The following is a 27,426-nucleotide window of genomic DNA, read 5'->3' as shown; positions in this document are numbered from 1 at the left end:
AATCACAGACAACATCATATTGATCCTCCATAACATTTTTAAAATGGGCAAGGGACACCAGAGTGTCTAACTTAAGTTGGATCTGCAGTTTGTTCCATAAATAAGGTGCAAAGGAACTAAAGGCAGTCCTACCCAACTCTGTGGAGACCGCAGGAGTCTCTAATGTAATCCACATCTGTGATCTGGTTTTAAAATTTGTATATCTAGTGGAAATGAATGATGATAGAGAGGCCCAACCCACATGTTGATATAGGATACAGTGATGAGTTTTGTAACTATCACCCGTGATAAACCTGAGTGCACAATGGTAAATAGCATCCAGTGGTTTTAATGTGTTTGCCGATGCATGCATATAGATAATATCACCATAATCTAAAACGGACATAAAAGTAGCCTGCACAATTTGTTTTCTATTTACAAAGGACAGACAAGCCCTGTTTCTGTAAAGGAACCCTATCTTGAATTTGAGCTTTTTTCCCAATTCAGTAACATGTTTTTTAAAAGAAAGCTTATCATCTAACCATACCCCTAAGTATTTATATGCAGAGACCTGTTTGATTTGAGTACCATCCAAGCTAGTGATTACAAAAGTGTTTCTAACTGAGAGTTTAGACCTAGAAAAAAACATGACATTTGTTTTCTTAGCGTTTAAAACAAGTTTAAGCTGTAAAAGAGACCCCTGTAGTATCTTAAAATCAGACTCCAACTGCATTAAAGCTTGGTCCGCTGTTGGAGCAATAGAGTACATCACTGTGTCATCTGCATATAAATGGAATTTACAATATTTGACATCATCACCAATGTTGTTTATATAAAGTGAGAACAATAGTGGGCCAATTATTGAACCCTGAGGCACCCCTTTAAGTAACTGTAAGGAGTCAGACTTGACCCCATCGACCATGACGGCCTGAGTTCTATCTTTAAGATAGTCATAAAACCATCGGCAGGCATCAGTGCCCACTCCTATAGATGACAGCTTACTCAAAAGGATAGCATGGTCTACAGTGTCAAAAGCTTTTGACAAATTTACAAACAACGCAGCACAGTGCGTTCTATCATCTAAGGCATTTGCAATATCATTTACAACAAGCATAGTGGCCGATGTGGTACTGTGTTTAGATCTAAAACCAGATTGATTGGTGCTAAGAATACTGTTAGCAGAAAGAAAAGACTGTAACTGTTTGTTGACTATAGATTCTAGGATCTTTGCCAGACAAGGGAGCCTAGAGATGGGTCGATGGGTCGGTATAAGTGCAGGACTATAGCAGAGAGAGAGGGTCACCCTTACTCAAAACATACATTTCAAATAATGAACTTTTCAGAAAGGAGTAGACATGACTGTGTTTTACTAATATTATTAACTTGTTTATTTAAAACAAATCAGGTGAATACTACCACGACAGATAGCAGGATCAACCAACTGCAAATGGGCCTTGCAGATGCTCTGCTCAAGTCACAGCTGCAGTCTTTTCCCCTTGGATGAGGATTGGCTGGAAGGTGGGGTGTAGGTGTGGGTACTTGTGGACACCTGAGCCAATCCACCGCAATGGATTTTGGAGTGACATTATCTTGGTCCAGTCCTCCTCTCTGCTTGACCCAATAGAGGTTGTCCTTGAAGAAGTAAGCATCTCCTAGAAGGTAACATAATCAAACAATTGGTTTAAAATACTTTGAAACGCGGGTGGGCTGTTTAATGATTGCGTATGACATTGCAAGCTAAAATGCAGACTTAGATAATATATTTGGTTGGACATTTTAAGCAGAGTTGAGGTCTAGAAAGTATTTTGCTGACTAGTTTCAACCAACTGAAAAATAACTAACTATATTTTTAGAGCTGGTTACATGTGATCAAGGTGTCCAAGCAGAGACTTTCCCTGACATGTCACATGGCCCAGAAAAACAACTGGCCCTAGTAATGTAGAACAACACTGAACTATCACTTTCTTTACATTAACACTGCAGCCCACCTTCATCTCATCAAGGCTCAAGTCTTTCTCAAGGCCTCACCTTCTCCCCAGCTGATGATGTCATCGGGGTCCGTTGGCACCCCTCTCCAGAGGGCTGCGTCTTTGGGGTAGCCCCCTTCCGGCTTCCTCCCCTCCTCCTTGCGGCCCTCGTCGAACTTCCAGAACTCACCCATGCTGAATAGATAGGTCTTCCCGTTGTGGGCCCACACGAAGGCAGCCTCCACTCTTTCCACTTTCCCGCCGTCCTTGGTCCTCATCCCCCACTCTGCCAGAGGCCTGGGGTAGCCGGGGCGGGCCACAGTGTCTTTGAACACCCAGTACTGAGCCCCTGCACAGGAAAAGATAGGAGGAGGAAATCACCTTTGTTTTACATCACAACAACAATGACATTCATAAGGATATTAGCCACTGTAGCATAGTTCTTATGTTTTAAATTCTAACTAGGGACATGTTCATTAGGCACCAAACAGAAGAAAATGGACTGAAACAGGGAGGTAGTACCTCCGATAAATGCTTATTTTCCTTTTCCTTTGCAAAATGTTTCCGTTGTGTCCCATAATGAACATGACATAAGGCTACAACAGTGCTGTTGTCTTTCCCACCTATGAAGAAGATGATGAAGCCGTCGCTCTTCCTCTCGTAAACGGCATCGATCTTGTTGGTTTCAGGGGGGAGCCCCATCCAGAAGTTTCTAATCAGGGCTGGGTTGAGGGAGACAAGATAACCTGTCCTCTGCATCCTCCAGAAATGTGGACCTGACACAAGCGACATAATAATTAAAGAGGCTGTGTGGAAAATGAGATGTTAATTGTTTACGTCAAATTTGGGCCTGTATGGTTCATATACAGGTCGTTCTTGAATTGCGGTGGCATTTGGGCACGGCAACAACAACAAAAAGGACTTCCAGATGCTGTATTTTATTTAAATGTATTTGGGTACATTTTGCCATTCTAAATCAACTAATATGGCAGCTTAATGACTTACAATATTGTTTAACCATCATGATAACTGTCACGTCCTGGCCAGTATAAGGGTTAATTGTTATTGTAGTTTGGTCAGGACGTGGCAGAGGGTATTTGTTTTATGTGGTTCAGGGTGGTGTGTTAGTTAGGAGGGCGTTTGATTTATTATTTCCGGGTTTTGAGTTATGGTCTATGTTTATGCATTTCTATGTGTAGTCTAGTGAGTGTGTTTCTATGTTGAGTTAATTGGGGTGGACTTCCAATTGAAGGCAGCTGTTTGGTGTTGCCTTTGATTGGAAGTCCTATATTAGTTGGGTGTGTTTGTCTTGTATTTGTGGGAGATTGTTTTTGCATTGCGTGTTTTTGTGAGCCTGCAAAACTGTCATTTGTCGTGCTTATTGTTTTCTTGTTTTTCTTGTTCAAACGTTCTTTAATAAAATTAAGATAATGAACGTCAACTCTGCTGCATATTGGTCCACCTTTTCAGACAACGATTTCGCTATATCGTCCTCCGACGAAGAAAGGCGTGACAGATATGCAGCAGAGTTGACGTTCATTTTCTTAATTTTATTAAAGAACGTTTGAACAAGAAAAACAAGAAAACAATAAGCACGACAAATGACAGTTTTGCAGGCTCACAAAAACACGCAATGCAAAAACAATCTCCCACCAAACCAGGACCAAGCAGCAGAGGAAGGAGCAGAGGAATTGTGATTTGGACAATCGGGAGAGATGGACATGGGAGCAGGTTATGGCCGGAGAAGGCCCATGGAGTAAGGCTGGTATGAACCGGGAACGTTTCCGAGGGACACGACTGGCGTATAAGCACGAGAGGCACCCCCAATAATTTTTTTTGGGGGGGCACACGGGTAGTTTGGCTAGGCCTAGGAAGAGCCGGAAGCCAGCTACCCGTGGTTATATGGAGGAGCGCACTCTCACCCATACGCACGCACAGTCCAGTGCGCGTTATTCCAGCCCCTCGCAGGTGCCGTGCTAGAGCGGGCATCCAGCCTGGTAGGAGGATGCCTGCGCAGCGCATCTGGTCGCCGGTACGCCTCCGAGGACCATGCTACCCAACTCCCGCTCTACGCACGGCTACCATCAGGCCCCTGCACAACCCAGTCCGCCCTGTACAAGCACCCCGCTCGTGCAGGGCTACTAGTTCCATCCATCCAGGACGGGTTGTGCAGGAGGTAAGATCAAGACCGCCTGTGCGCCTCCATAGCCCTGGGTTTCCAGCTCCTGTCTCTCGTGCGGACCCGGAAGTGCGTCAACCCAGTCTGACTCGTCCTGTTCCCGCTCCCCGCACTAGCCTGGAGGTGCGTGTTCCCAATCTGGTACGCCCAATACCAGCACCACGCACCAGGCTTCAAGTGCGTAAACGCAGCCTCGCCAGTCAACAGTCACCAGAGCTGCCCGCCAGTCAACAGTCACCAGAGCTGCCCGCCAGTCAACAGTCACCAGAGCTGCCCGCCAGTCAACAGTCACCAGAGCTGCTCGCCAGTCAACAGTCACCAGAGCTGCCCTGAACCGCCGGAGTGGCCAGACTGCCCTGAACCGCCGGAGTGGCCAGACTGCCCTGAACCGCCGGAGTGGCCAGACTGCCCCGAACCGCCGGAGTGGCCAGACTGCCCCGAACCGCCGGAGTGGCCAGACTGCCCCGAACCGCCGGAGTGGCCAGACTGCCCCGAACCGCCGGAGTGGCCAGACTGCCCCGAACCGCCGGAGTGGCCAGACTGCCCCGAACCGCCGGAGTGGCCAGACTGCCCCGAACCGCCGGAGTGGCCAGACTGCCCCGAGCCGCCAGACTGGCCAGACTGCCCCGAGCCGCCAGACTGGCCAGACTGCCCCGAGCCGCCAGACTGGCCAGACTGCCCCGAGCCGCCAGACTGGCCAGACTGCCCCGAGCCGCCAGACTGCCCAGACTGTCCCGAGCCGCCAGACTGCCCCGAGCTGCCAGACTGGCCAGACTGCCCCGAGCTGCCAGACTGGCCAGACTGCCCCGAGCTGCCAGACTGGCCAGACTGCCCCGAGCTGCCAGACTGGCCAGACTGCCCCGAGCTGCCAGACTGGCCAGACTGTCCCGAGCTGCCAGACTGCCCAGACTGTCCCGAGCTGCCAGACTGTCCCGAGCTGCCAGACTGCCCAGACTGTCCCGAACTGCCAGACTGCCCAGAGCTGCCAGACTTCCCAGACTGCCCCGAGCTGCCAGACTGCCCAGACTGTCCCGAGCTGGCAGACTGCCCAGACTGTCCCGAGCTGCCAGACTGCCCCGAGCTGCCAGACTGGCCAGACTGCCCCGAGCTGCCAGACTGGCCAGACTGCCCCGAGCTGCCAGACTGCCCCGAGCTGCCAGACTGCCCAGACTGTCCCGAGCTGCCAGACTGCCCAGACTGTCCCGAGCTGCCAGACTGCCCAGACTGCCCCGAGCTGCCAGACTGCCCCGAGCTGCCAGACTGGCCAGACTGCCCCGAGCTGCCAGAGTGGCCCGACTGCCTGGAACGGCCAGAACCGGAGCCACCTCCTGATATAGATGGGTTGGGGAGGGGGGGTGTAGCACAGTGCCGTCGTTGACGGCAGCCACCCTCCCTTCCCTCCCTTTTAGTAGAGGGGAATTTTTGTTTTGTTGTTTGGGGTTGTGGTTTATTTTATTTTATTTTTTAATTTTTAAGGTGCTTCCGGGGTTAGCACCTTTAAAGGGGGGGTACTGTCACGTCCTGGCCAGTATAAGGGTTAATTGTTATTGTAGTTTGGTCAGGACATGGCAGAGGGTATTTGTTTTATGTGGTTCAGGGTGGTGTGTTAGTTAGGAGGGCGTTTGATTTATTATTTCCGGGTTTTGAGTTATGGTCTATGTTTATGTATTTCTATGTGTAGTCTAGTGAGTGTGTTTCTATGTTGAGTTAATTGGGGTGGACTTCCAATTGAAGGCAGCTGTTTGGTGTTGCCTTTGATTGGAAGTCCTATATTAGTTGGGTGTGTTTGTCTTGTATTTGTGGGAGATTGTTTTTGCATTGCGTGTTTTTGTGAGCCTGAAAAACTGTCATTTGTCATGCTTATTGTTTTCTTGTTTTTCGTGTTCAAACGTTCTTTAATAAAATTAAGAAAATGAACGTCAACTCTGCTGCATATTGGTCCACCTTTTCAGACGACGATTTCGCTATATCGTCCTCCGACGAAGAAAGGCGTGACAATAACATTGTGCCACCAGAAAGAGTAGTAACAGCAATGATGGTCACACCAATGACACATTTTTGGTAATTCAGGATTTTCTTAATTCTTAAATCTATGGTCATTAATAACCCCTTTAAAAGCATTTACTAAAGTGATATGATTAATCATTTTGATCACAAGGTAATTTCCCATTTAAATTGAGTAACACCAATTACGCTCATAAAATAGACACACCAAATTATCAATGGAATCCTCAAATTTATGACAAACTAAAAAGGGTGTGATTAGCTAATAATTTTTCTTATATTGAAACCCTTCCCCTGATAACACTTTGACATTGGAGATAGAATGCTCAAGGTCCTTGTATATCTTTGTAATTGGTGATTTTCAAGACAGTAACGCCAATTACATGAAACTTAGAGACACATTTTATAAAAGGTATATTAATAGTCTTTTTTTTGATTGATCTAAACAACATAAAATAATTTGCTTTACTTTAAAGCATTTAAAATAATATGTATACAAAAAATATATATGTATGTATATATTTATATATATACACACAAGTCAAAAGTTTGGACACACCTAGTCATTCAAGGGTTTTTCATAATGTTTACTATTTTCAACATTGTAGAATAAGAGTGAAGACATACTACATATGAAATCATGTAGTAACCAAAAAAAGTGTTAAACAAATCAAAATATATTTTATATTTGAAATTCTTCAAAGTAGCTACCCTTGCCTTGATGACAGCTTTGCACACTCTTGTCATTCTCTCAACCAGCTTCATGAGGTAGTCACCTGGAATGCATTGCAATTAACTGGTGTGCCTTGTTAAACGTTCATTTGTGGAATGTCTTTCCTTAACGCGTTTGAGCCAATCAGTTGTGTTATGACATAGTAGGGGTGGTTTACAGAAGATAGCCATATTTGGAAAAATACCAAGTCCATATTATGGCAAGAACAGCTCAAATAAGCAAAGAGAAACGACAGTCCATCATTACTTTAAGTCAGTCAATCTGAAAAATTTAAAGAACTTTAAAACCTCTTAGGGATTGGGGGCAGTATTTTCACGTTCGGATGAAAAACGTGCCCATATTAAACTGCCTCCTACTCAGACTCAGAAGGTAGGATATGCATATTATTAGTAGATTTCGATAGAAAACACTCTGAAGTTTCTAAAACTGTTTGAATGATGTCTGTGAGTATAACGAACTCATATGCAGGCAAAAACCTGAGAAAAATCCAACCAGGAAGTGGGAAATCTGAGAATTGTAGTTCTTTTGAATCCCTATCAAAACTACAGTGTCTAAGGGGTCACGTTGCACTTCCTAAGGCTTCCATTGGCTGTCAACAGCCTTTAGAAACTTTTTTCATCCTTCTCCTGTTACTGCGCAGAAAATAGGAGCTCAGTCAATCAGTGGCCTGTCTGAGGACAAGGGACTTGGTGATGTGCGAGCCCGTGAGTGCGCCGTTCCTTCTTTTTCTTCTGGAATGAATACGCTATTGTCCGGTTGGAAAATAATCGCATTTCTACGTTAAAAATACCCTAAAGATTGTAAACATCGTTTGACATGTTTCTACAAACGATAATGGAACTTTTGAGCTTTTCGTCTATTTATTTGCGCCCCCGCCTCGTGCCTTTGGAATAGTGTTCTGGATGCGCCAACAAAACGGAGGTATTTGGACATAAATGATGGACATTATCGAACAAAGGAACATTTCTTGTGGAAGTGGGAATCCTGCGAGTGCATTCCGCCGAAGATCAGCAAAGGTAAGAAAAGATTTATAACACTATTTTAGAGTTTTGTTGACGCCGTGACTTCGTGGCTAACTGTATAGCTTGCATTGATGGTTGAGCTATGTACTCAAAATATTGAACAATGTGCTTTCTCCGTAAAGTTATTTTGAAATCTGACACAGCGGTTGCATTAAAAAGTAGTATATCTATAATTCTTTAAATAATTATGATATAATTTGTCAACGTTTATGATGAGTATTTCTGTAATATGTGTGCTCATTGTGCTCATTCACCGGGAGTTTTGGAGGCTAAACATTTTCTGAACATTTTCTGAACATCACGCGCCAATGTAAAATGCTGTTTTTGGATATAAATATGATCTTGATCGAACAAAACATACATGTATTGTGTAACATGATGTCCTAGGAGTGTCATCTGATGAAGATCGTCAGAGGTTAGTGCTTAATTTTAGCTGTATTTCGGGTTTTTGTGACGCCTCTCCTTGCTAGGAACATGGCTGTTTGGCTTTTCTTGTTTAGGTGGTGTCCTAACATAATGTAATGTTTTACTTTCACTGTAAAGCCTTTTTGAAATCGGACAATGTGGTTGCATTAACGAGAAGTGTATCTTTAAAATGGTGTAAAATAGTCGTATGTTTGAGAAATTGAAATTATTTGATTTTTGTTGTTTTGAATTTCGCGCCATGCTATTTTGTCAAATGATCCCGTTAACGGGATCCTATCTCGAAGGGGTCCTCAACAGGTTAAAAGTTTCTTCAGGTGTAGTCCAAAAACCATCAAGCGCTATGATGAAATGGGCTCTCATGAGGACCGCCAAAGGAAAGGAAGACCCAGAGTTACCTCTGCTGCAGAGGATAAATTCATTAGAGTTAACTGCATCTCAGATTGCAGCCCAAATAAATGCTTCACAGAGTTCAAGTAACAGACACATCTCAACATCAACTGTTCAGAGGAAACTGTGTGAATCACCTCTTCATGGTCAAATTGCTGCAGAGAATCCACTACTAAAGGACACAAATAAGGAGAGACTTGCTTGGGCCAAGAAACAAGAGCAATGGACATTAGACCGGTGGAAATCTGATGAGTCCAAATTTGAGATTTTTTGGTTCCAACCGCCGTGTCTTTGTGAGACGCAGAGTAAGTGAACGGATGCTCTCCGCATGTGTGGTTCCCACCGTAAAGCATGGAGGAGGAGGTGTGATGGTTTGGGGGTGCATTGCTGGTGAAACTCTCAGTGATTTATTTAGAATTCAAGGCACACTGAACCAGCATGGCTACCACAGCATTCTGCATGCACCTATAAAGAAAATTACTTTGAATAAGTCTGGCTGCACAACCGATTGGCAAATGTATTGCAAATTGAGAAATCATGTGACTAAACTGAATGAAAAGAAGAAGAAACTATGAAACAAAGATAAATTACAAAAAGAATGATAGTAAAAAGATTTGGAGCAGCTTAAATGAAATGTTGGGGAAAAAAGCTAACTCAGCTCCATCATTCATTGAATCAGATGGCTCATTCATCACAAAACTAACTGATATTGTCAACTACTTTAATTATTTTTTTCATTTGGGGTGGCAGGTAGTCTAGTGGTTAGAGCACTGGGCCAGTAACTGAAAGGCTGCTGGATTGAATCCCCGACCTGACAAGTTAAAATCTGTCGTTCTGCCCCTGATCAAGGCAATTAACCCACTGTTTCCTGGTAGGCCGTCATTTTAAATATGAATTTGTTCTAAACTGACTTGCCTTGTTAAATAAAGGTTAAATAAAAATTGGCAATATTTGCAAACAGGCATGACATGCCAGTAACAAACATTGACACTACACATCCAAGTATTTCTGACCAAATTATGAAAGAAAATCATTGCAATTTTGAATTCCATGTGAGTGTGGAAGAGGTTAAACAATTATTGTTGTCTAACAACAATGACAAGCCACCGGGGTCTGACAACTTGGATGTAAAATTACTGAGGATAATAGCGGATGATACTGCCACTCCTATTTGACATATTTTCAATTTAAGCCTACTAGAAAGATTGTGCCCCCAGGCTTGGAGGGAAGCAAAAGTCATTCCGCTACCTAAGAATAGTAAAGCCGGCCTTTACTGGCTCAAATAGCCGACCGATCAGCCTGTTACCAACACTTAGTAAACTTTTGGAAAAAATGTTGTTTGACCAGATGCAATGCTATTTTATTGTAAACAAATTGACAACAAACTTTCAGCATGCTTATAGGGAAGGACATTCAACAATTTTTAATAAAAAGATTGTGGGGGCTGTTTTTTTAGACTTCATTGCTGCTTTTGACATTATCGATCATAGTCTGCTGCTGGAAAAACGTATGTGTTATGGCTTTACACGCCCTGCTATATTGTGGATAAAGTGTTACCTATCTAACAGAACACAGAGGGTGTTCTTTAATGGAAGTGTTGGGGTTCATTCCTTGTTCCTTGTCAATCATAGGCTCATTGGTGAAATCAGCAATTAGACAATATCTTTATGTAAATGAATCAAACCTTTATTAATGCAATTGCAGACAGAAGTTGACAACGGGAACATAGCACGCATGTTTCCGAGTAAGTTCTGCAAAATAGCAAATGGTCCAAGTTGTTTTATTATGCTTGCAGTCAACCCCTAGTGATGTCACTGCCTATGTCATTACCTTCTACTCATGAGACCAAGCCCATGCCTACACAGCTATACAAACACTAGTTCCAGTGTTATCTAAAGGCTCAACAGAAAATGTCCACTCTCCATGTTGATTTATAGTGGTATGTCTGACTAGTCTCTTATTTCTTTCACTCCCCTGCAGGGTTCTGTGTCTTATGAATCTCTTTTGTCTTTAAGGCGCTTTGTCACAGACACCCTGTTTTGACTGCAATAACTCACACATCTCTCAGAGCGTTTCTTTATAAGAGGCAGAGACTAGAAAAGAACTGTGAAGCAATATTAAACCATATAATGATTATATATTGTTAATCTGTAGTCTAGGACCCTATAAATATAACCCTTCCCCTTCTATTAATACAACATAAGCATATTCAATTATTATAATACATCAAAAATTTGGTACAGCCCCTATCATGACCCCAAGGTGAACCCCATCAGAAGCCTCTCCAACATAATCCAGGTAGAATCAGGAATTCCTCAGGGCAGCTGTCTAGGCCTGTTACTTTTTTCAATCTTTACTAATGACATGGCTTTGAGTAAAGCCAGTGTCTATGTATGCGGATGACTCAACACTATACATGTCAGCTACTACAGTGACTGAAATGACTGCAACACTTAACAAAGAGTTGCAGTTAGTTTCAGAGTGGATGGCAAAGAATAAATTAGTTGTAAATATTTCTAAAACTAGAAGTATTTTATTTGGGACAAATCATTCACTAAAATCCTAAACCTCAAATAAATATTTTAAAAAATAATGTGGAAATTGAAACAAGTTGAGGTGACTAAACTGCTTGCAGTAATCCTGGATTGTAAACTGTCATGGTCGAAACATATTGATACAACAGTTGCTAAGATGGGGAAAAGTCTGCCCATAACAAGGTGCTGCTCTACCTTCTTAACAGCACTATGAACAAGGCAGGTCCTACAGGCTTTAGTTTTGTCGTACGGGAGAGGAGGAGCGGGAGTGGACGTGACAAGCTTTCCGCTCAAGAGGAAGCTTCTCACTGTAACCAGTGCCTGTAATCTGGTTCAGGTTATTAATCAACCTACCAGGATGTTTACTAACAATACAGGAGCAAGATCATCCACATGTATCGATCACATCTTTATTAAGAATGCTGTGCTAAAGCTGTATCCGTACCCATCGGATGCAGTGATCACAATATAGTGGCTATATCCAGGAAAGCCAAAATTCTAAAAGCTGGGCCTAAAATAGCGTACAAGAGATCATACAGTCATGTGACTCTTATGTAGATGATGTTAAAAATATCTGTTAGTCTGCTGTGATTAATAAGGAGCATCCAGATGCTGCACTTAATGAATTTATGAAATTGCTTCTTTGAATTTTTGATAAACATGCACCTGTTAAGAAACTGATTGTTAGTACCGTGAAGTCTCCATGGATTGATGAGGAATTTCAAAACTGTATGGTTGAAAGAGATGGGGCAAAAGGAGTGGCTAATAAGTGGTTGCACATCTGACTGGCTGACTTAACTGCAAATTGGGAAATTATGTGACTAAACTCAACAAAAAGAAGAAGAAGCCCAGATCAATTATGGAAATAATGATGGAGAAATACTCTGGAGTACTTGAAATAATGGGCAGAAAGACAAATTCAACCTCATCTTTCATCAAATCATGTGGCTTATTCATCACAAAACCATTTGATGTTGCCAATTATATTAATAATTACTTCATGGGCAAAGTGGGCAAATTTAGGCAACAAATGCCAACAATGAACAGTGAGCCATCGTATTCATGTACAAAAAAATGAATAACGAAAGACAAGCATTGCAAATTTGAATTTTGTAAAGTTAGTATGGGAGAGGTGTAAAAAGTATTGTTATCGATCAATAATGACAAACCTCCTGGCATTGACAACTTAGATGGAAAGCTAGTGCTGCTCTACCTTCCTGGTAGATGGGTTTATGAGTTTAGTAGTTTATGTGTCGGGGGGCTAGGGTCAGTCTGTTATATCTGGAGTATTTCTCCTGTCTTATCCGGTGTCCTGTGTGAATTTAAGTATGCTCTCTCTAATTCTCTCTCTTTTTTCTTTCTCTCATTCTTTCTTTCTTTCTCTTTCTTTCTTTCTTTCTTTCTTTCTTTCTTTCTTTCTTTCTTTCTTTCTTTCTTTCTTTCTCTCTCTCGGAGGACCTGAGCCCTAGGACCATGCCTCAGGACAACCTGGCCTGGCCTGGCCTGCTGCTGCTCCAGTTTCAACTGTTCTGCCTGCGGCTATGGAACCCTAACCTGTTCACTGGACGTGCTACCTGTCCCAGACCTGCTGTTTTCAACTCTCTAGAGACAGCAGGAGCGGTGGAGATACTCTCAATGATCGGCTATGAAAAGCCAACTGACATTTACTCCTGAAGTGCTGACCTGTTGCGCCCTCGACAACCACAGTGGTTAATATTATTTGACCCTGCTGGTCATCTATGAACATTTGAACATCTTGGCCATGTTCTGTTATAATCTCCACCCGAAACAGCCAGAAGAGGACTGGCCACCCCTCATAGCTTGGTTCCTCTCTAGGTTTCTTTCTAGGTTCTGGCCTTTCTAGGGAGTTTTTCCTAGCCACCGTGTTTCTACACCTGCATTGTGTGCTGTTTGTGGTTTTAGGCTGGGTTTCTGTACAGCACTTTGAGATTTCAGCTGATGTAAGAAGGGCTTTATAAATACATTTGATTTGATTTGAGATGACTCTATAGCCACTCCTATCTGTTATATCTTTAATCTGAGCCTAGAGGAAAGTCTTTGTCCTGAGGCCGGAAGGGAAGCCAAAGCACTCTAGGCCCTCTACTCTTTCCTATTTTTACCAATGACCTGCCACTGGCATTAAGCAAAGCATGTGTGTCCATGTATGCTGATGATTCAACCATATACGCATCAGCAACCACAGCTAATGAAGTCACTGAAACCCTTAACAAATAGCTGCAGTCTGTTTTGGAATGGGTGGCCAGTAATAAACTGGTCCTGAACATCTCTAAAACTAAGAGCTTTGTATTTGGTACAAATCATTCCCGAAGTTCTAGACCTCGGCGGAATCCGTTAATGAATGTTGTGGCTTTTGAACAAGTTGAGGAGACAGAATTACTTGGCGTTACCTTAGATTGTAAACTGTCATGGTCAAAACATATAGATTCAATGGTTGTAAAGATGGGGAGAGGTCTGTCAGGAATAAAGAGATGCTCTGCTTTTTTGACACCAGACTCCAAAATCTTGATTATTGTCCAGCTGTGTGGTTGAGTGCTGCAAGGAAATACCTAGTTAAGCTGCAGCTGGCCCAAAACAGAGCAGTATGTCTTGATCTTCATTGTAATCCGATGGCTGATATAAATACTATTCATGCCAGTCTCTCTTGGTTAAGAGTTGAGGAGAGACTGATTGCATCACTTCTTCTTTTTATAAGAAATATTAAAGTGTTGGAAATCCCAAATTGTTTGCATAGTCAACTTACTCTGACACACACACTTACCCCACCAGACATGCCCCCGGGGTCTTTTTCTTTTACAGTCCCCAAATTCAGAACAAATTGAAGAAAGAGTACAGTATTATATAGAGCCATTATTGCATGGAACTCCGTTCCATCTCATATTGCTCAATTGAACAGCAAATCTGGTTTAAAAACAGATAAAGCGACACCTCATGGCACAACTTCTCTTCCCTATTTGACCTAGATAGTTTGTGTGTATGTATTGATATGTAGGCTACGTGTGCTTTTTGTGATTATTTTACATTCATGTAGTTCTGTCCTTGAACTGTTGTCTATTAATATTCTGTATTATTTCACATTTCATGTTTTGTGTGGACCCCAGGAAGAGTAGCTGCTGCTTTTGCAACAGCTAATGGGGATCCTAATAAAATACCAAAATACCAGAGGTATGGAAAGAAATGAAGCAAATCCACCTTGACTGACACAAAGGCAAGGTACCCATCCAGCTCCCCTGTACCTTATGACCTTTTGGGCATCAGTGATGATAAGAAATCATCTTCATCGGATTAATGTTGCATCCGTTGCTCTGTCTCGTCACCTGTCAATGTGTCAAATGATGCTTCAGGTAGACTAAACCTTCATAGTGGCAAATGCACAACATACACATATTGAATATTTCAGCAAATTCTGCTTTATGTGGTAATTTATATCGTCATATCACTGACATTGCAATAGCCCAAACATACACTTTTCATACTTATTCTCAGATATTGAGACTGAAGTAAGTTTGTCAGATGTTCTCAAACCTAAAAAGTAGTCTAATGTTGAGACGAGTCCATATCTAGCTGTACCTATTGTGTGGACTCACACAGTTGCATGTACAGTTAGACTTACTGATTCTCTGTCTTTTAGATTAACATTATCCTAATTTACACACACAAAGCACAATACATAGCTAAAAATGCTAGGTCTCTCTAAATCCTAGGTCTCTCTAAATGCATTAGCTAGCTAGCTAGCTAGCTATTTCACTTAACTAGCTAGCTCACTTGCTGACTTTAGTTTAATGTTGTTAGCCAGCCCAGATAACCTCCATCGATAGCTAGCTAGCCATCACCACACACCGCCATCACCACACCACACGTCCTAGCCACAATGGCTATCATCATCAGGTGATAGTTAACCATTTAGCTAACTAGCTAACTTAGCTGCAAGCAGAGATGTATTTGAAATATGTATTTTAATTACTTCTGAGTATTTTTATGGTGGAAAAATTACAAACTTTGTTATGCACATGCACTGTATGTGCAATATCTTAAACCTGTACATTTCCACTGTTTGTTTCTCTCATGTAAGAAGAAGCCAGTGTTTTTCCACTCTTGTTTCTGAGTAACTTAGTCAGGCGGCCAAAGACAAAGGGTCATTTGAGAGTCACCAGTTTTTGGTCCCTCCTGTTCTTTTTATATCTTTCAAGGGCACAGCTGTGTGGAGATATGAAAAGAACAGAGGCTAGTTTGAGTAGAAGTGGCAATTCTATCAGCAGAAAGGGTTAACAAAACTGGCACTATCACTTGTTTGTACGCTATGTTCACATCATGATCTCACACACCTGCTAAACTGCCACGTAGACAAAGGTTATAAAAGCTGTGACCCAACTCTTGTTCGTTGGGCTCTTAACTCTGCACTGTTGAGTGGATTGTTCACAGCTCCAGATTTGCAAATCTTATAATAAAGTTTGAAGAATCTACAGTCTCTTCCTTTTGATTTGAATTTCCACGCCATTTTGAAATTTGAATTACACTGGGATGAACTACACTCCAACGTATTTTGTGTATTGTATTTTCAAAATACTGTCATTTGTATTTTCAAAATACAAAATACTATTCCAGACCATTTTTTTAAAGCATTCAAATTTTGTGGCCCACCCTTTTACCCATCCATTAGTATCAGAAGTCTGATAGCACTATGGTGTGATAAGAGCATCTGGGAAATGAACAAAATATAAATGTTTATTGTTGAGGGAAAATGTAATTGATCCGATTGTGATATGTTGTTATCTCACCTAGCAAAAATCAATGCACTAATTGTAAGTTGCCCTTGATAAGAGCATCAGCTAAATGAATACAATGTTAATGTAATGTAAAAATTAACAATTGCAAAGCACGCTGAGTATTATTGAAATGAGCTCCGCCCCGAAATAAGGCCAATAATAATACCCAGTGTGCTTTGTAGGTAATTTTGGAATGTTCATTTTCACACACACATTTACTTTTTGGTCATTTTGCAGACACTCTTATCCACTCTTTTTAAAGTAGATAAACAACAACATATCACAGTCACAACAATATTTTTTTTTTTGTAACTGTTAGTGAGAATGTTGTTTCTGTTCGGGCCAGCTACTTGCAAATATATTTTTATACTTTAAAATACAAAGTCTCCTCCATCTCCATCGGTTTCACACATATCACTTTGATAAAAACGTTTCCTCTTTTTCACGATGCATCTCGAACTAAACTAAGTTATTTTAGCCTTTTTGAAAACCTTCCAACCACCATCACTCATATTGTATGCATAGCTTGATTTGATTGGCCTGTACTGGTGCGATGTGTGAAATTTGATTTGATTGGTCACTGACTAAACAACGATGAGCAGTTTTTTTCTGGCTCCGAGGGATCTACTGTACTATTATGGATAGCGTACAAAATTGCATTCTGTAACTGATGGTTTTAAAAAGGTAGCGAAGTACTTCATTCAAAACGTACTTAAGTGAAAGTTAAATTACTGACTTAGAAAAATCCTATAAAAAGTACAAGCACTCAAAAAATATCTCAATTACAGTAATGAGAGTATTTGCAATTTGTTACTTCCACCCCTGGTAACTATTTTGTCATTTTAAAGTGTTTTTCATGGATGTAAAGGTGAGAGACGCAAATGCCACTGCAACAACATCCCATACACATAAGATATGACATTTATCAATGTTTTAAATCATGAAACCACACAATCCTTAGTTATTAGGCTAGTTATCATGGCCATGGGTATGTGTGCCCCTTTCTGTTCAATTAAGTGATTTCTGGGCAATATTTCTGTCAATGTAGGGGATCCCTTTTAGCTGAAGAGCACTTCCGTTTAAAAACTCTTTACTGTTAATTAAAACCCTCCCCTCTGAAGATTTATTTTGTGACAATGGTAATTCTGCATACAAAATACGCCATTCAACAAAGCATTTCTGTTTGTGTAATTGTGTAAACACATTGTCACTGCTGTTGTCACTACTGTTGTATTTCTCTTACCCTTAAAAAAGAAGACCTCTCCTCTGATATTTGCCACAGCATCAAATCCGCCCTCACAACGATTTTGGAAAGAGTGGTCCGAACTGGTCATGGAAGAAAGACAGTGAAGCATAAGTAAAGACACTGGACTTCAGTGGCAACCTGACACTCAATACTGTGAGTGACTTTAGTGATTGATTAAGGACATAGTTACTGTATACCCTGAGTATACAAAACATGAAGAACAGCTGCTCTTTCCATGACATTGACTGACCAGGTGAATCCAGGTGAAGGCTAGGATCCATTATTGATGCCACTTGTTAAATCCACTTCTATCAGAGTTGATGAAGGGGAGGAGACAGGCTATTAACAAAGATTTTTAAGCCTTGAGACAATTGAGACATGTGTTGTGTATCTGTTCCATTCAGAGGGTGAATGGGCAAGACAAAGGATTTAAGTGCCTTTGAATGGGGTAGGGTAGTAGGTGCCAGGTGCACCGGTTTGTGTCAAGAACTGCAACGCTGCTGGGTTTTTCACACTCAACATTTCTCTGTGTGTATCAAGAATGGACTAGCACACAAAGGACATCCAGCCAACACAACTGTGGGAAGCATTGGAATCAACATGGGTCAGCATCCCTGTGGACCGCCTTCGACACCTTGTAGAGTCCATGCCCCAATGAATTGAAGCTGTTCTGAGGGCAAGGGGGGGTGCAACTCAATATTACGAATGTGTTGTGTCATAATGACAACATCAGCTAAACTTATGAAATATCTAATAACGATTTTCTTATCAGGTTAAATCTCAGCAGCTACAGTATCATCTATGTATCTAGCTAGGTAACATTTTGGATTTATGATGCACGTGAAAGATTATGGACAAAAATGTTTGATGTCTGTCCTTCGTGTCCATCACACATCAGCATATGAGAACCATGGAGAAACAATTTGCTTAATCCTGTTTGGACAGATAAGAAATATTATACCCATTTCACAGTACTCAGTCAAACCGAGCTGAGCCAAGCCAAGCTATACTGGGATGGCCTGGTTAACATAGTTGCTGGAACCGTGCTGGAAAGGACAATGTGAAAAGAAACCATTCCGGCCAGCACAGTATGGTTCCAGTCTGGTCTATAGTGTGAATCAGGCATAGAAATGTCTGAGACCTGACTCTCTCTGGCTCCACTCACTGTTTTGTTGGCCTTGGAGGTGGAGGACTGGCCAGGCGAGGGTGACTGGGAGTTGAACCACTGTCACCATGGTGGACTGTAGGCTTGCTCTTCTTCCTCCCTGGGGAGAGAGAAAGGGTGAATTTTACTCTCTCCTCGCCTCCTTCTCAAAACGCATTGGCGGAAAAGGTCACAAGGGAGGAACCTTGGATCTTCTCCAATGCGTTGTGACTTAACCCTTTACACTCATATCAAATCAAATGTTATTTGTCACATGCGCCGAATACAACAGCTGTAGACCTTACAGTGAAATGCTTACTTACAAGCCCTTAACCAACAATGCTTTAGGAAGTTAAGAAAAAAGTAAACACTGAAAATAAAAGTAACAAATAATTAAACAGCAGCAGTAAAATAACAAGCAAGGTTATATACAGGGGGGACCGGTACAGAGTCAATGTGCGGGGGCACCGGTTAGTCGAGGTAACTGAGGTAATATGTACATGTAGGTAGAGTTAAAGTGACTATGCATAGATTATAAACAGAGAGTAGCAGCAGCGTAAAAGAGGGGTCTGGGTAGCCCTTTGATAAGCTGTTCAGCAGTCTTATAGCTTAGGGGTAGAATCTGTTAAGAAGCCTTTTGGACCTCAACTTGTCGCTTCTGTACCGCTTGCCGTGCAGTAGTTGAGAGAACAGTCTGTGACTAGGGTGGCTGGAGTCTTTGACAATTGTTAGGGCCTTCCTCTGACACCGCCTGATATAGAGGTCCTGGATGACAGGAAGCTTGGCCCAGTGATGTACTGGGCCATACACACTACCCTCTGTTTGGGCCTTGTGTTTGGAGGCCGTGCAGTTGCCATACCATTCAGTGATGCAACCAGTCAGTATGCTCTCAATGGTGCAGCTGTAAAAGCTTTTGAGGATCTGAGGACCCATGCCAAATCTTTTCAGTCTCCTGAGGGGGAATAGGCTTTGTCGTGCCCTCTTCACGACTGTCTTGGTGTGTTTGGACCATAATAGTTTGTTGGTGATGTGGACACCAAGGAACTTCAAGCTCTCAACCTGTTCCACTGCAGCCCAGTCGAAGAAAATGAGGGAGTGCTTGGTCCTCTTTTTCCTGCAGTCCACAATCATCTCCTTTGTCTTGATGACGTTGAGGGAGAGGTTGTTGTCCTGGCACCACATGACCAGGTCTCTGACCTTCTCCATATGGGCTGTCTCATCGTTGTCGATGATCAGGCATACCACTGTTGTGTCATCGGCAAACTTGATGATGGTGTTGGAGTCGTGCCTGGCCATGCAGTCATGAGTGGAGTACTCTGACCAGGCACCCCTGAGGGGCTCCCATTTTGAGGATCAGCGTGGCGGTTGTGTTGTTACCTACCCTCACCACCTGGGGGCGGCCAGTCAGGATGTCCAGGATCCATTTGCAGAGGGAGGTGTTTAGTCCCAGGGTCCTTAGCTTAGTGATGAGCTTTGAAGGTACTATGGTGTTGAACGCTGAGCTGTAGTCAATGAATAGCATTCTCACATAGGTGTTCCTTTTGTCCAGGTGTGAAAGGGCAGTGTTGAGTGCAATAGAGATTGCATCATCTGTGGATCTGTTAGGGCGGTATGCAAACTGGAGTGGGTCTAGGGTTTCTGGTATAATGCTGTTAATGTGAGCCATGACCAGCCTTTCAAAGAACTTCAGGGCTACAGACGTGAGTGCTACGGGTCGGTAGTCATTTAGGCAAGTTACCTTGGTGTTCTTGGGCACAGGGACTATTGAGGTCTGCTTGAAACATGTTGGTATTACAGACTCAGTCAGGGACAGGTTGAAAATGTCAGTGAAGACACATACCCGTATATGGGTTGAAAATGGCAGATTTGGGCACAGATAAACGGCTAAATTGGAATGCAGTGAGTGTACAGTAACATGATATATATGACGTCAGAGCTCTGGCTCAAACGTTCCGAATGTGCACTTCACATTTTCATATCATAAAACTCATGTCAAATTAAATCAAATTTTATTTGTCACATGCTCCAAATACAACAGGTGTAGACCTTACTGTGAAATGCTTACTTACAGTAAGGTGTTGTATTCTGAGCATATGACAAATAAAATTAGATTTGACTTAATTTGTCATGAGTTTTATGCTATGAAAATGTGAAGTGCACATTTGGAATGTTTGACTTGCTTGTATGACATCAAAGCGGTGTTTCTTATAATACTCAACGTCTCATCTTTCAAACTGCATAGAGTCGTCTTAATTTACGGCATTTCCCTCAGTGTCAACGTTTACGATCACTATGTTTGATGTACACTTACAAGATAACATGGTGTCATACTTTGGATTTTTCTGAACATAATCAGTCTATGTTTGTCTATTGTGAACAACATTTGTTGCGGCACACACACCTGAATGCACTCAGGACTCCTTTCTATGTGTACCAAAATTAGGATCTGTTTCCCTGAATTGCATTGTGAAATCCTAACACTGTAATATCGTATTTTATAACTAAAGCGAGTGTGTAAACAACAACAGTAGTTGTGTAAGGGCAGGAAATAACCCCCCGACTGTTAAGCCAGAAAGAGGAAGCAAAAGGGTTGAGGAAAGAGGGCGGTTTGGGTTATGCAAATAGAGGTGCCGTAAAAGCCGTGGACAGATGTGGCACCAAGGGGAAAAACTAGGGGACATGACTGACCAAGAAACCTACATTGAATTTCCCAATTTTTATGGTTAGGTTATGTTGGTTTAGGTGCTGGGTTAGGGTTAGAATTAGAGTTGGGTTGGGTTTAGGGTTAGAGTTATGGGTTGGTGTGGCCTGGGTGGTCTAGCGGTTAGTGCCGCTGCATACTCCACACATGTTTGTCGGATTTAGCGTGGGTTTTGAATCCAGCCCACTGCCTTTGTGACACGTTTTCTGTCTATCTTTCCCACAACTCTCAACATAATATAGAATCCTTAAAGAACATATCTTTTTTTTAAAGAGTCCATTTGTCACGACTTCCGCCGAAGTTGGTCCCTCTCCTTGTTCGGGCGGCGTTCCGCGGTCGACGTCACCAGCCTTCTAGCCACCACCGATCCACTTTTCATTTTCCATTTGTTTTGTCTTAGTCTTACACACCTGGTTTCACTCACCCAATTACCTGTTTATTATTTAACCCTCTGTTCCCCATGTTTGGTTGTGAGTGATTGTTTGTTGTATTTTCAGTCTGTCATGGTGTGCGTGTATTTGTTACTTTGTATATTTGACATTTTGAGTAAAAGTATGTTGATTCCTCATATCTGCTGTCCTGCGCCTGACTCTCTACACCAGCTACATCTAGGACCCTTTAAACCATTAAATAAGACACCCTACCGTAGAGCTCTTGAATGGCCATCCTGTCATCCAGAGGGAGGTTGTAGGATGAGATGTCTTCCACAGCTCCCTGGTAGTAGGGCCTCATAATGGAGGGATCTGAGGAGGAGTGGGACAGACCCAGGGCGTGGCCAAACTCATGCACTGCCACTGTGAAGAGGTCTATGCTACTGCTGTCCCCTGAGAAACCAGCAGGTGCTGTGTTAATCAGTCGGTCAATATCATCTCTCTCTCTGTCTGTATTTATTGTGGGAATTGAAGATCCATCCTTCCACCCATCCATGCATCCATCCATTTGACTATCTTTAAATACCTCCATAGCTCCAGTACTCATCGTCATCGAAGTGCGTGTCCCCGGCGACGTCATCCCTCCCCGGGAAGAAGGCGTGGGCAAGGGTGCCCCCTCTACCGTCGAAAGGGTACCCGTCGTCATGGAGCGAGCGGGTAAAAGACACTCGGATGTCCCCTCCGGGCCCCTTATCTTCTCTGTCGCTCCCAGAGAGCTGTCGGAAGCTGAGGGGGGTCACGTCACTCCAGGCCTTGAAGGCCAGAGTCAGGATTCCCTCCACCATGTCCGGGTGGAAGACAGAGGTCGAGCGGGATGGGTTTGGGTAACTGTGGACACTGGATACAGGAAGGACATCAGTAGTACAAACAAATAAATAAAATACACTATTATACTGCTTACCAGGTATGGCACAGTACCTGGTGCAAAGGAACCAATGGAATATTCCCAAATGTAAAAAAAAAAGGCCATTTGACACTCCAGGCAGGCTCAATCAAATGCTCAAAGTATTTGAAAGATGACAAATACTATTTGAACCCAGGTCTGCGCAGTACTACACTACACAGAAGAATACTCAAATGTGTGAATCTGTTTGTCCCAATGACAAATTTTGCACACCTCCATGTTAGGTCGGTCCTATCCCAGCGAAGGCCTGACAGGGCGTATCTCTTCCTCCTCCTCTTCCTTTTCAACATGTCCTCCGATCCCACAATGTCAGGGAGAGAGCATCTAGGCGTCTGCATGAGATTGAGAGTGTCTTTATCTGAAAATACAGAGGCAAGACACTCACACATGACACCCAGTGACTTAAAGCATCCAGGTATGATGCATAATAATACTGTTATAACACATTATAAGACTCATCATGAGCATGTATGACCCATTTATAATGTTTTATAAGCATCTTATAATGATCCAAACAGTCAGTTTGAGACGGTGGAACACTTTATGCATAGAGACACAACATTCATAAGCCTATACATGCTTACCACTGCAGGTTTAATGACTTAAAAATGGTTAAAGTGTTAGCAATGGTTTCAAGCATCTTAATGTTCATTGAAAACCCTTTTTTTGTCTTCAAGGCCCTTCACAGAATATCACCAGTGTTTGTGCACACACAAGTCGCAATGAAAGACTTTACAGTTGGCTTAAAGGGTCAAGTGACGAAGCTTTACTGTAAGTTGACAGTGGGTTACCCAGTCTGCCCGTTTCCTCGAGCCCTCCGAATCTCTGCATCTCCCGAATCGCCCGCTCAACCCCATCCTTCGTCTGCAGCTTGTTCGTGCGAGGGTCAGGAGGAGGGAGGTAACCATACCGGCTCAACCAATCCTAACAGAGAGCAGAGGAGGAGAGCAGACTTTGATGTCAGTTGTTGTGATACTAAGGAGCATCACAGCTGATGAAAGCCACCCCCTGCACACAGCACTCCAGGGACAAACCAGCCCAGGGACTTTTTCCTTCCCAGTGTTATACACCATTTTAACCAGAGACATTCCCGGTATCACTTAAAACAGACAATATGGCCTGAGACAATATCTCAATAATAAACTGCACTTTGATACTTGAAGGACTTTTATATTTGATGTATTTTGATGGTTTTTTTTTGTTCCTGTCTTAAATTCCTGTCATTTCATGTTTTTAAATATGACTAATAAAAACCCTTGAACCTTTGTCAAGGTCATATGGTATGTGTTCAGCCCCCAGATGTTCTAGCACCACACAATTACCATCAACATAGTGTTTCTCTCTTCAGGTCTTGCTGTAATTCAGTGAATCCTGAGTGAAACCAGACTGTGAATCCCTGATCACTGAAGCTGATCACGCTCAGGATAGCCAGCTAGCTAGCTGATCGTGCTCAGGATAGGATAGCCAACTAGCTAGCCGATCGCGCTCAGGATAGGATAGCCAACTAGCTAGCTGATCGCGCTCAGGATAGGATAGCCAGCTAGCTAGCTGATCGCGCTCAGGATAGGATAGCCAACTAGCTAGCTGATCGCGCTCAGAATAGCCAACTAGCTAGCTGATCGCGCTCAGGATAGCCAACTAGCTAGCTGATCGCGCTCAGGATAGGATAGCCAACTAGCTAGCTGATCGTGCTCAGGATAGCCAACTAGCTAGCTGATCGCGCTCAGGATAGCCAACTAGCTAGGCCTAGCCCTGTAGGCTTACACACATAACTGACGTAGCTTCAACGCATTAGACACAACGGCGGTGATACAAGGGGTATTTTTCTTGTTTTGTGTGGCTATTAAGTGATGAAGAATCTGTCAGAGAGAGGGTTAATGAGGTTATGCAGGGTTAATGCTAGCTCTGATCCAGGGCGTTATATTGCACGTTCCGTTCCTCTAGTCCAGGTATTCCCAGGTATTCCTGCGCAATGCCGTTGGGGGTACGCCAAATAAAAATGTGATTCACATTTTCTAAATGTATAATTTTTTATTTAACTTTTTTTTTCTCACATTTTCAAACAGTCCATTTATATTTTCCAATGGGGCTATTCTTAGGTGGGGGTGGGGGGGGGTGCAGACCAGTGGAAGCTTGGGTAGGTAGCAGGGAACTGAGGCTAAGGCTGGGGCAAGGGGAGTAGGAGCCAGGTAAGCAGGTCGGGAGCGGAATTCAAAGAAGCAGTAGAACGGGGATCCAGGGCAGGGAAGCAGGACTGACAAGACAAGGGAGACAGGGTCCAGAGTCAGAACTGACGGCACTGTAGCGGAGAGAAAAGCAGCCTCAGCCTAGGGAAAACATGCACAACGGGATAACAAGATCAACGCAGGAACAAATGGCTTGAAATGCAGACTGACTGAGCAGAAGCTACGATCTGGCAGCGTGGAGGTGGCAGGGCTGAGTATTTGTAGATGTCTTGATTATGGAACAGGTTGCAGATGTTGGGGATCTGCTCTGCCTCCAGCACACATGTCTCTACTCACACAATCAAATACACCCACATAGAGAGAGAGAGGGAGAGATCACTGGGGGAGTGGCGGCAGGTTTAGGGAGACACAGGGTGAGGAGTAGAGGGTGTGGCGGGGGCAGATGTAACAGCTATACATTTGGGTGAGTTTTTTTGTCGCCTGAGTAACCTCGTTTCACAGCCAAAAATAAAATTAAACCATCTAGTGTTCAGCGAAATAACAATACAATGTCAAATACAGGTAGCCTAGTCAAACAATTAACATCCAATCACATTAACCGTTACTCTCTCGCGGGAATTCCACTAACGGTCCGTACGTAGCCAAATGTAGCTGCTGCTCATGTTTGTATCTGTACTGATGGCACAAAAGCCATGACAGGGAGACATAATGGAGTGGTAACGTGCGTGCAAGCAGTTGCTCCTGACGCCACTTGGGTACACTGCAGTATCCACCGAGAGGCTCTTGCTGCCAAGGGAATGCCTGACAGCTGGAAAGACATTTTGGACACTACAGTGAAAATGGTTAACTTTGCTAAAGCAAGGCCCCTGAACTCTCTTGTATTTTCTGCACTTTGCAATGATATGGGCAGCGAGCATGTAACGCTTTTACAACATACAGTAGTGCGCTGGTTATCAAGGGGCAAAGTATTGACACGTTTTTTTGAATTGAGAGACGAGCTTAAAGTTTTCTTCACTGACCATAATGTAAACTTGTTTGACCGCTTGCATGATGACAAGTTTCTCACACGACTGGCCTATCTGGGTGATGTTTTTTGTCGCATGAATAGTCTGAATCTGGGATTACAGGGACTCTCCGCAACTATATTCAATGTGCAGGACAAATTTGATCTCCTCTCTGTCTGCATTAACAAGGACAACACACAGGTCTTTCCATCATTGTATGATTGACAATGTCAAATGTGATATAGCAAAGCACCTGAGTGAGTTGGGTGCGCAATTACGCAGGTACTTTCCCAAACGGATGACACAAACAACTGGATTCGTTATCCCTTTCCTCCTCTGCCTCCAGTTCACTTACTGATATCTGAACAAGAGAGCCTCATCAAATTGCAACAAGAGGTTCTGTGAAAATTTAATTTAATCAGAAGCCACTGCCAGATTTCTGGATTAGGCTGCGTTCAGAGTATCCTGCCTTGGCACATCGCGCTGTTTAGACACTGATGCCCTTTGCAACCATGTACAGTACCTATGTGAGAGTGGATTCTCGGCCCTCACTAGCATGAAAACGAAATACAGTCACAGACTGTGTGTGGAAAATGATTTAAGACTGAGACTCTCTCCAATACAACCCAATATTGCAGAGTTATGTGCATCCTTTCAAGCACACGCTTCTCATTAACCTGTGATGAGTTATTCACAATTTTCGATTAACAAATAAGGTTTTATATGTAAGATGGTTAAATAAAGAGCAAAATTATTGATTATTATTATATTATTATTTGTGCCTTGGTCCTATCAGAGCTCTTTGACACTTCCCATGAACCGGGTTGTGACAAAAACTCACACTCATTCTTATGTTTAATAAATGTATCGTATAGTGTGTGTGTGGCAGGCTTACAATGATGGCAAAAAACAACATTACAGAGTGAGCTGACCCCGGTGCTAGAGGACGCAGCTGGAGGTTAAATGTTTGAAGGGGTACAGGACTATAACAAATTTGGGAACCACTGCTCTAATCTATGTGCACTAACTCGCTGGAGCAGAGCGAGTTAATGCAGAGGCCTACTGTGTATTGTAGCGATTCTTGGTAAGTGCACTATAGCACTGAGGGAGTTAAATCTCAGGACTGTTTATCAGTCATAAGAAATTTTGGTTTGTCAACTGTCAAAAGAGGGTGTGCCCCATAGTGGTTTACCACACAATGTTCCTAAAGTCAATAACGTGTAACGGTTGGTTACATTTTAGATTTCAAACACTGTGGGTGGTATTAATATATGTTTATTTCCCCCCCCAAAAAATACAGGCTATACATTTTCTAAATATCGTTGTGGCTACGTCTGAAATTCCAAACAATGATTTACTTACATAGGTTATAAGCGAAACAAAAAAAAGTCTATAAACAAAAATATCAGAATGGTTTCGATAGAGCACATTTATTTTATACTAAGTAAAGCAGTTATGACAAGACAAAAAATGAAGACACCTTAGGACCACTCACCAGTCCTCTGGCATACTGGTCAGGCATCGGTGCGGGTGAGGGATGTCCCGTTGAGATCAACAAGCTCGCGGTAACGGTCATCCATATCAATCCATACACAGTGCCAAACATTTTCCTGTGAATATCAACCCTGCATCACACATTTACCGTTAGAAATCTGTCCAAACATTTCCAAACTCAGCACAGGTTGGCATCCTATAGAAACTTAAAACAACCATGCCTTTTCACTTTACTGTTATGTTGCTTCTGATGATATTTTGTGAATCACTGTACTATACCGTTTCTTTATCTCCTGCTGTG

General features: G+C 42.8%; 1 protein-coding gene across 1 annotated transcript; it reads right to left on the bottom strand.

Moving 5' to 3' along the window:
• Nucleotides 1-308: 308 nt before the first annotated feature.
• On the bottom strand, nt 309-27,426 carry mmp25b (matrix metallopeptidase 25b). The gene is made up of 11 exons (NM_001165402.1): nt 27,405-27,426; nt 27,127-27,256; nt 23,233-23,365; nt 22,655-22,799; nt 22,064-22,374; nt 21,751-21,930; nt 18,427-18,526; nt 17,259-17,341; nt 2,570-2,722; nt 2,008-2,295; nt 309-1,631 (listed from the first exon to the last, which is right to left on the bottom strand). The coding sequence occupies exons 2-11, from the start codon at nt 27,235-27,237 to the stop codon at nt 1,381-1,383; spliced, it is 1,755 nt and encodes a 584-aa protein (NP_001158874.1). The 5' UTR covers nt 27,238-27,256; nt 27,405-27,426; the 3' UTR covers nt 309-1,380.

Source organism: Salmo salar, chromosome 19 (assembly GCF_965601325.2).
Source record: "Salmo salar chromosome 19, fSalSal1, whole genome shotgun sequence".
Lineage (NCBI taxonomy): Eukaryota > Metazoa > Chordata > Actinopteri > Salmoniformes > Salmonidae > Salmo > Salmo salar.
Note: the sequence above shows the minus strand (reverse complement) of the source record. Positions and strands in the feature narration are given on the sequence as shown.

Bases quoted from the DNA above. Each gene is read 5' to 3' on its own strand.
- mmp25b (NM_001165402.1), bottom strand. From the start codon at position 27,237: ATGTTTGGCACTGTGTATGGATTGATATGGATGACCGTTACCGCGAGC. The intron at 22,800-23,232 runs GTAACCCACTGT...CTGTATTTTCAG, and splicing joins CGAGGAAACGGGCAGACTGG to ATAAAGACACTCTCAATCTC. The intron at 21,931-22,063 runs GTATTTAAAGAT...CTGGTTTCTCAG, and splicing joins TGAGTACTGGAGCTATGGAG to GGGACAGCAGTAGCATAGAC.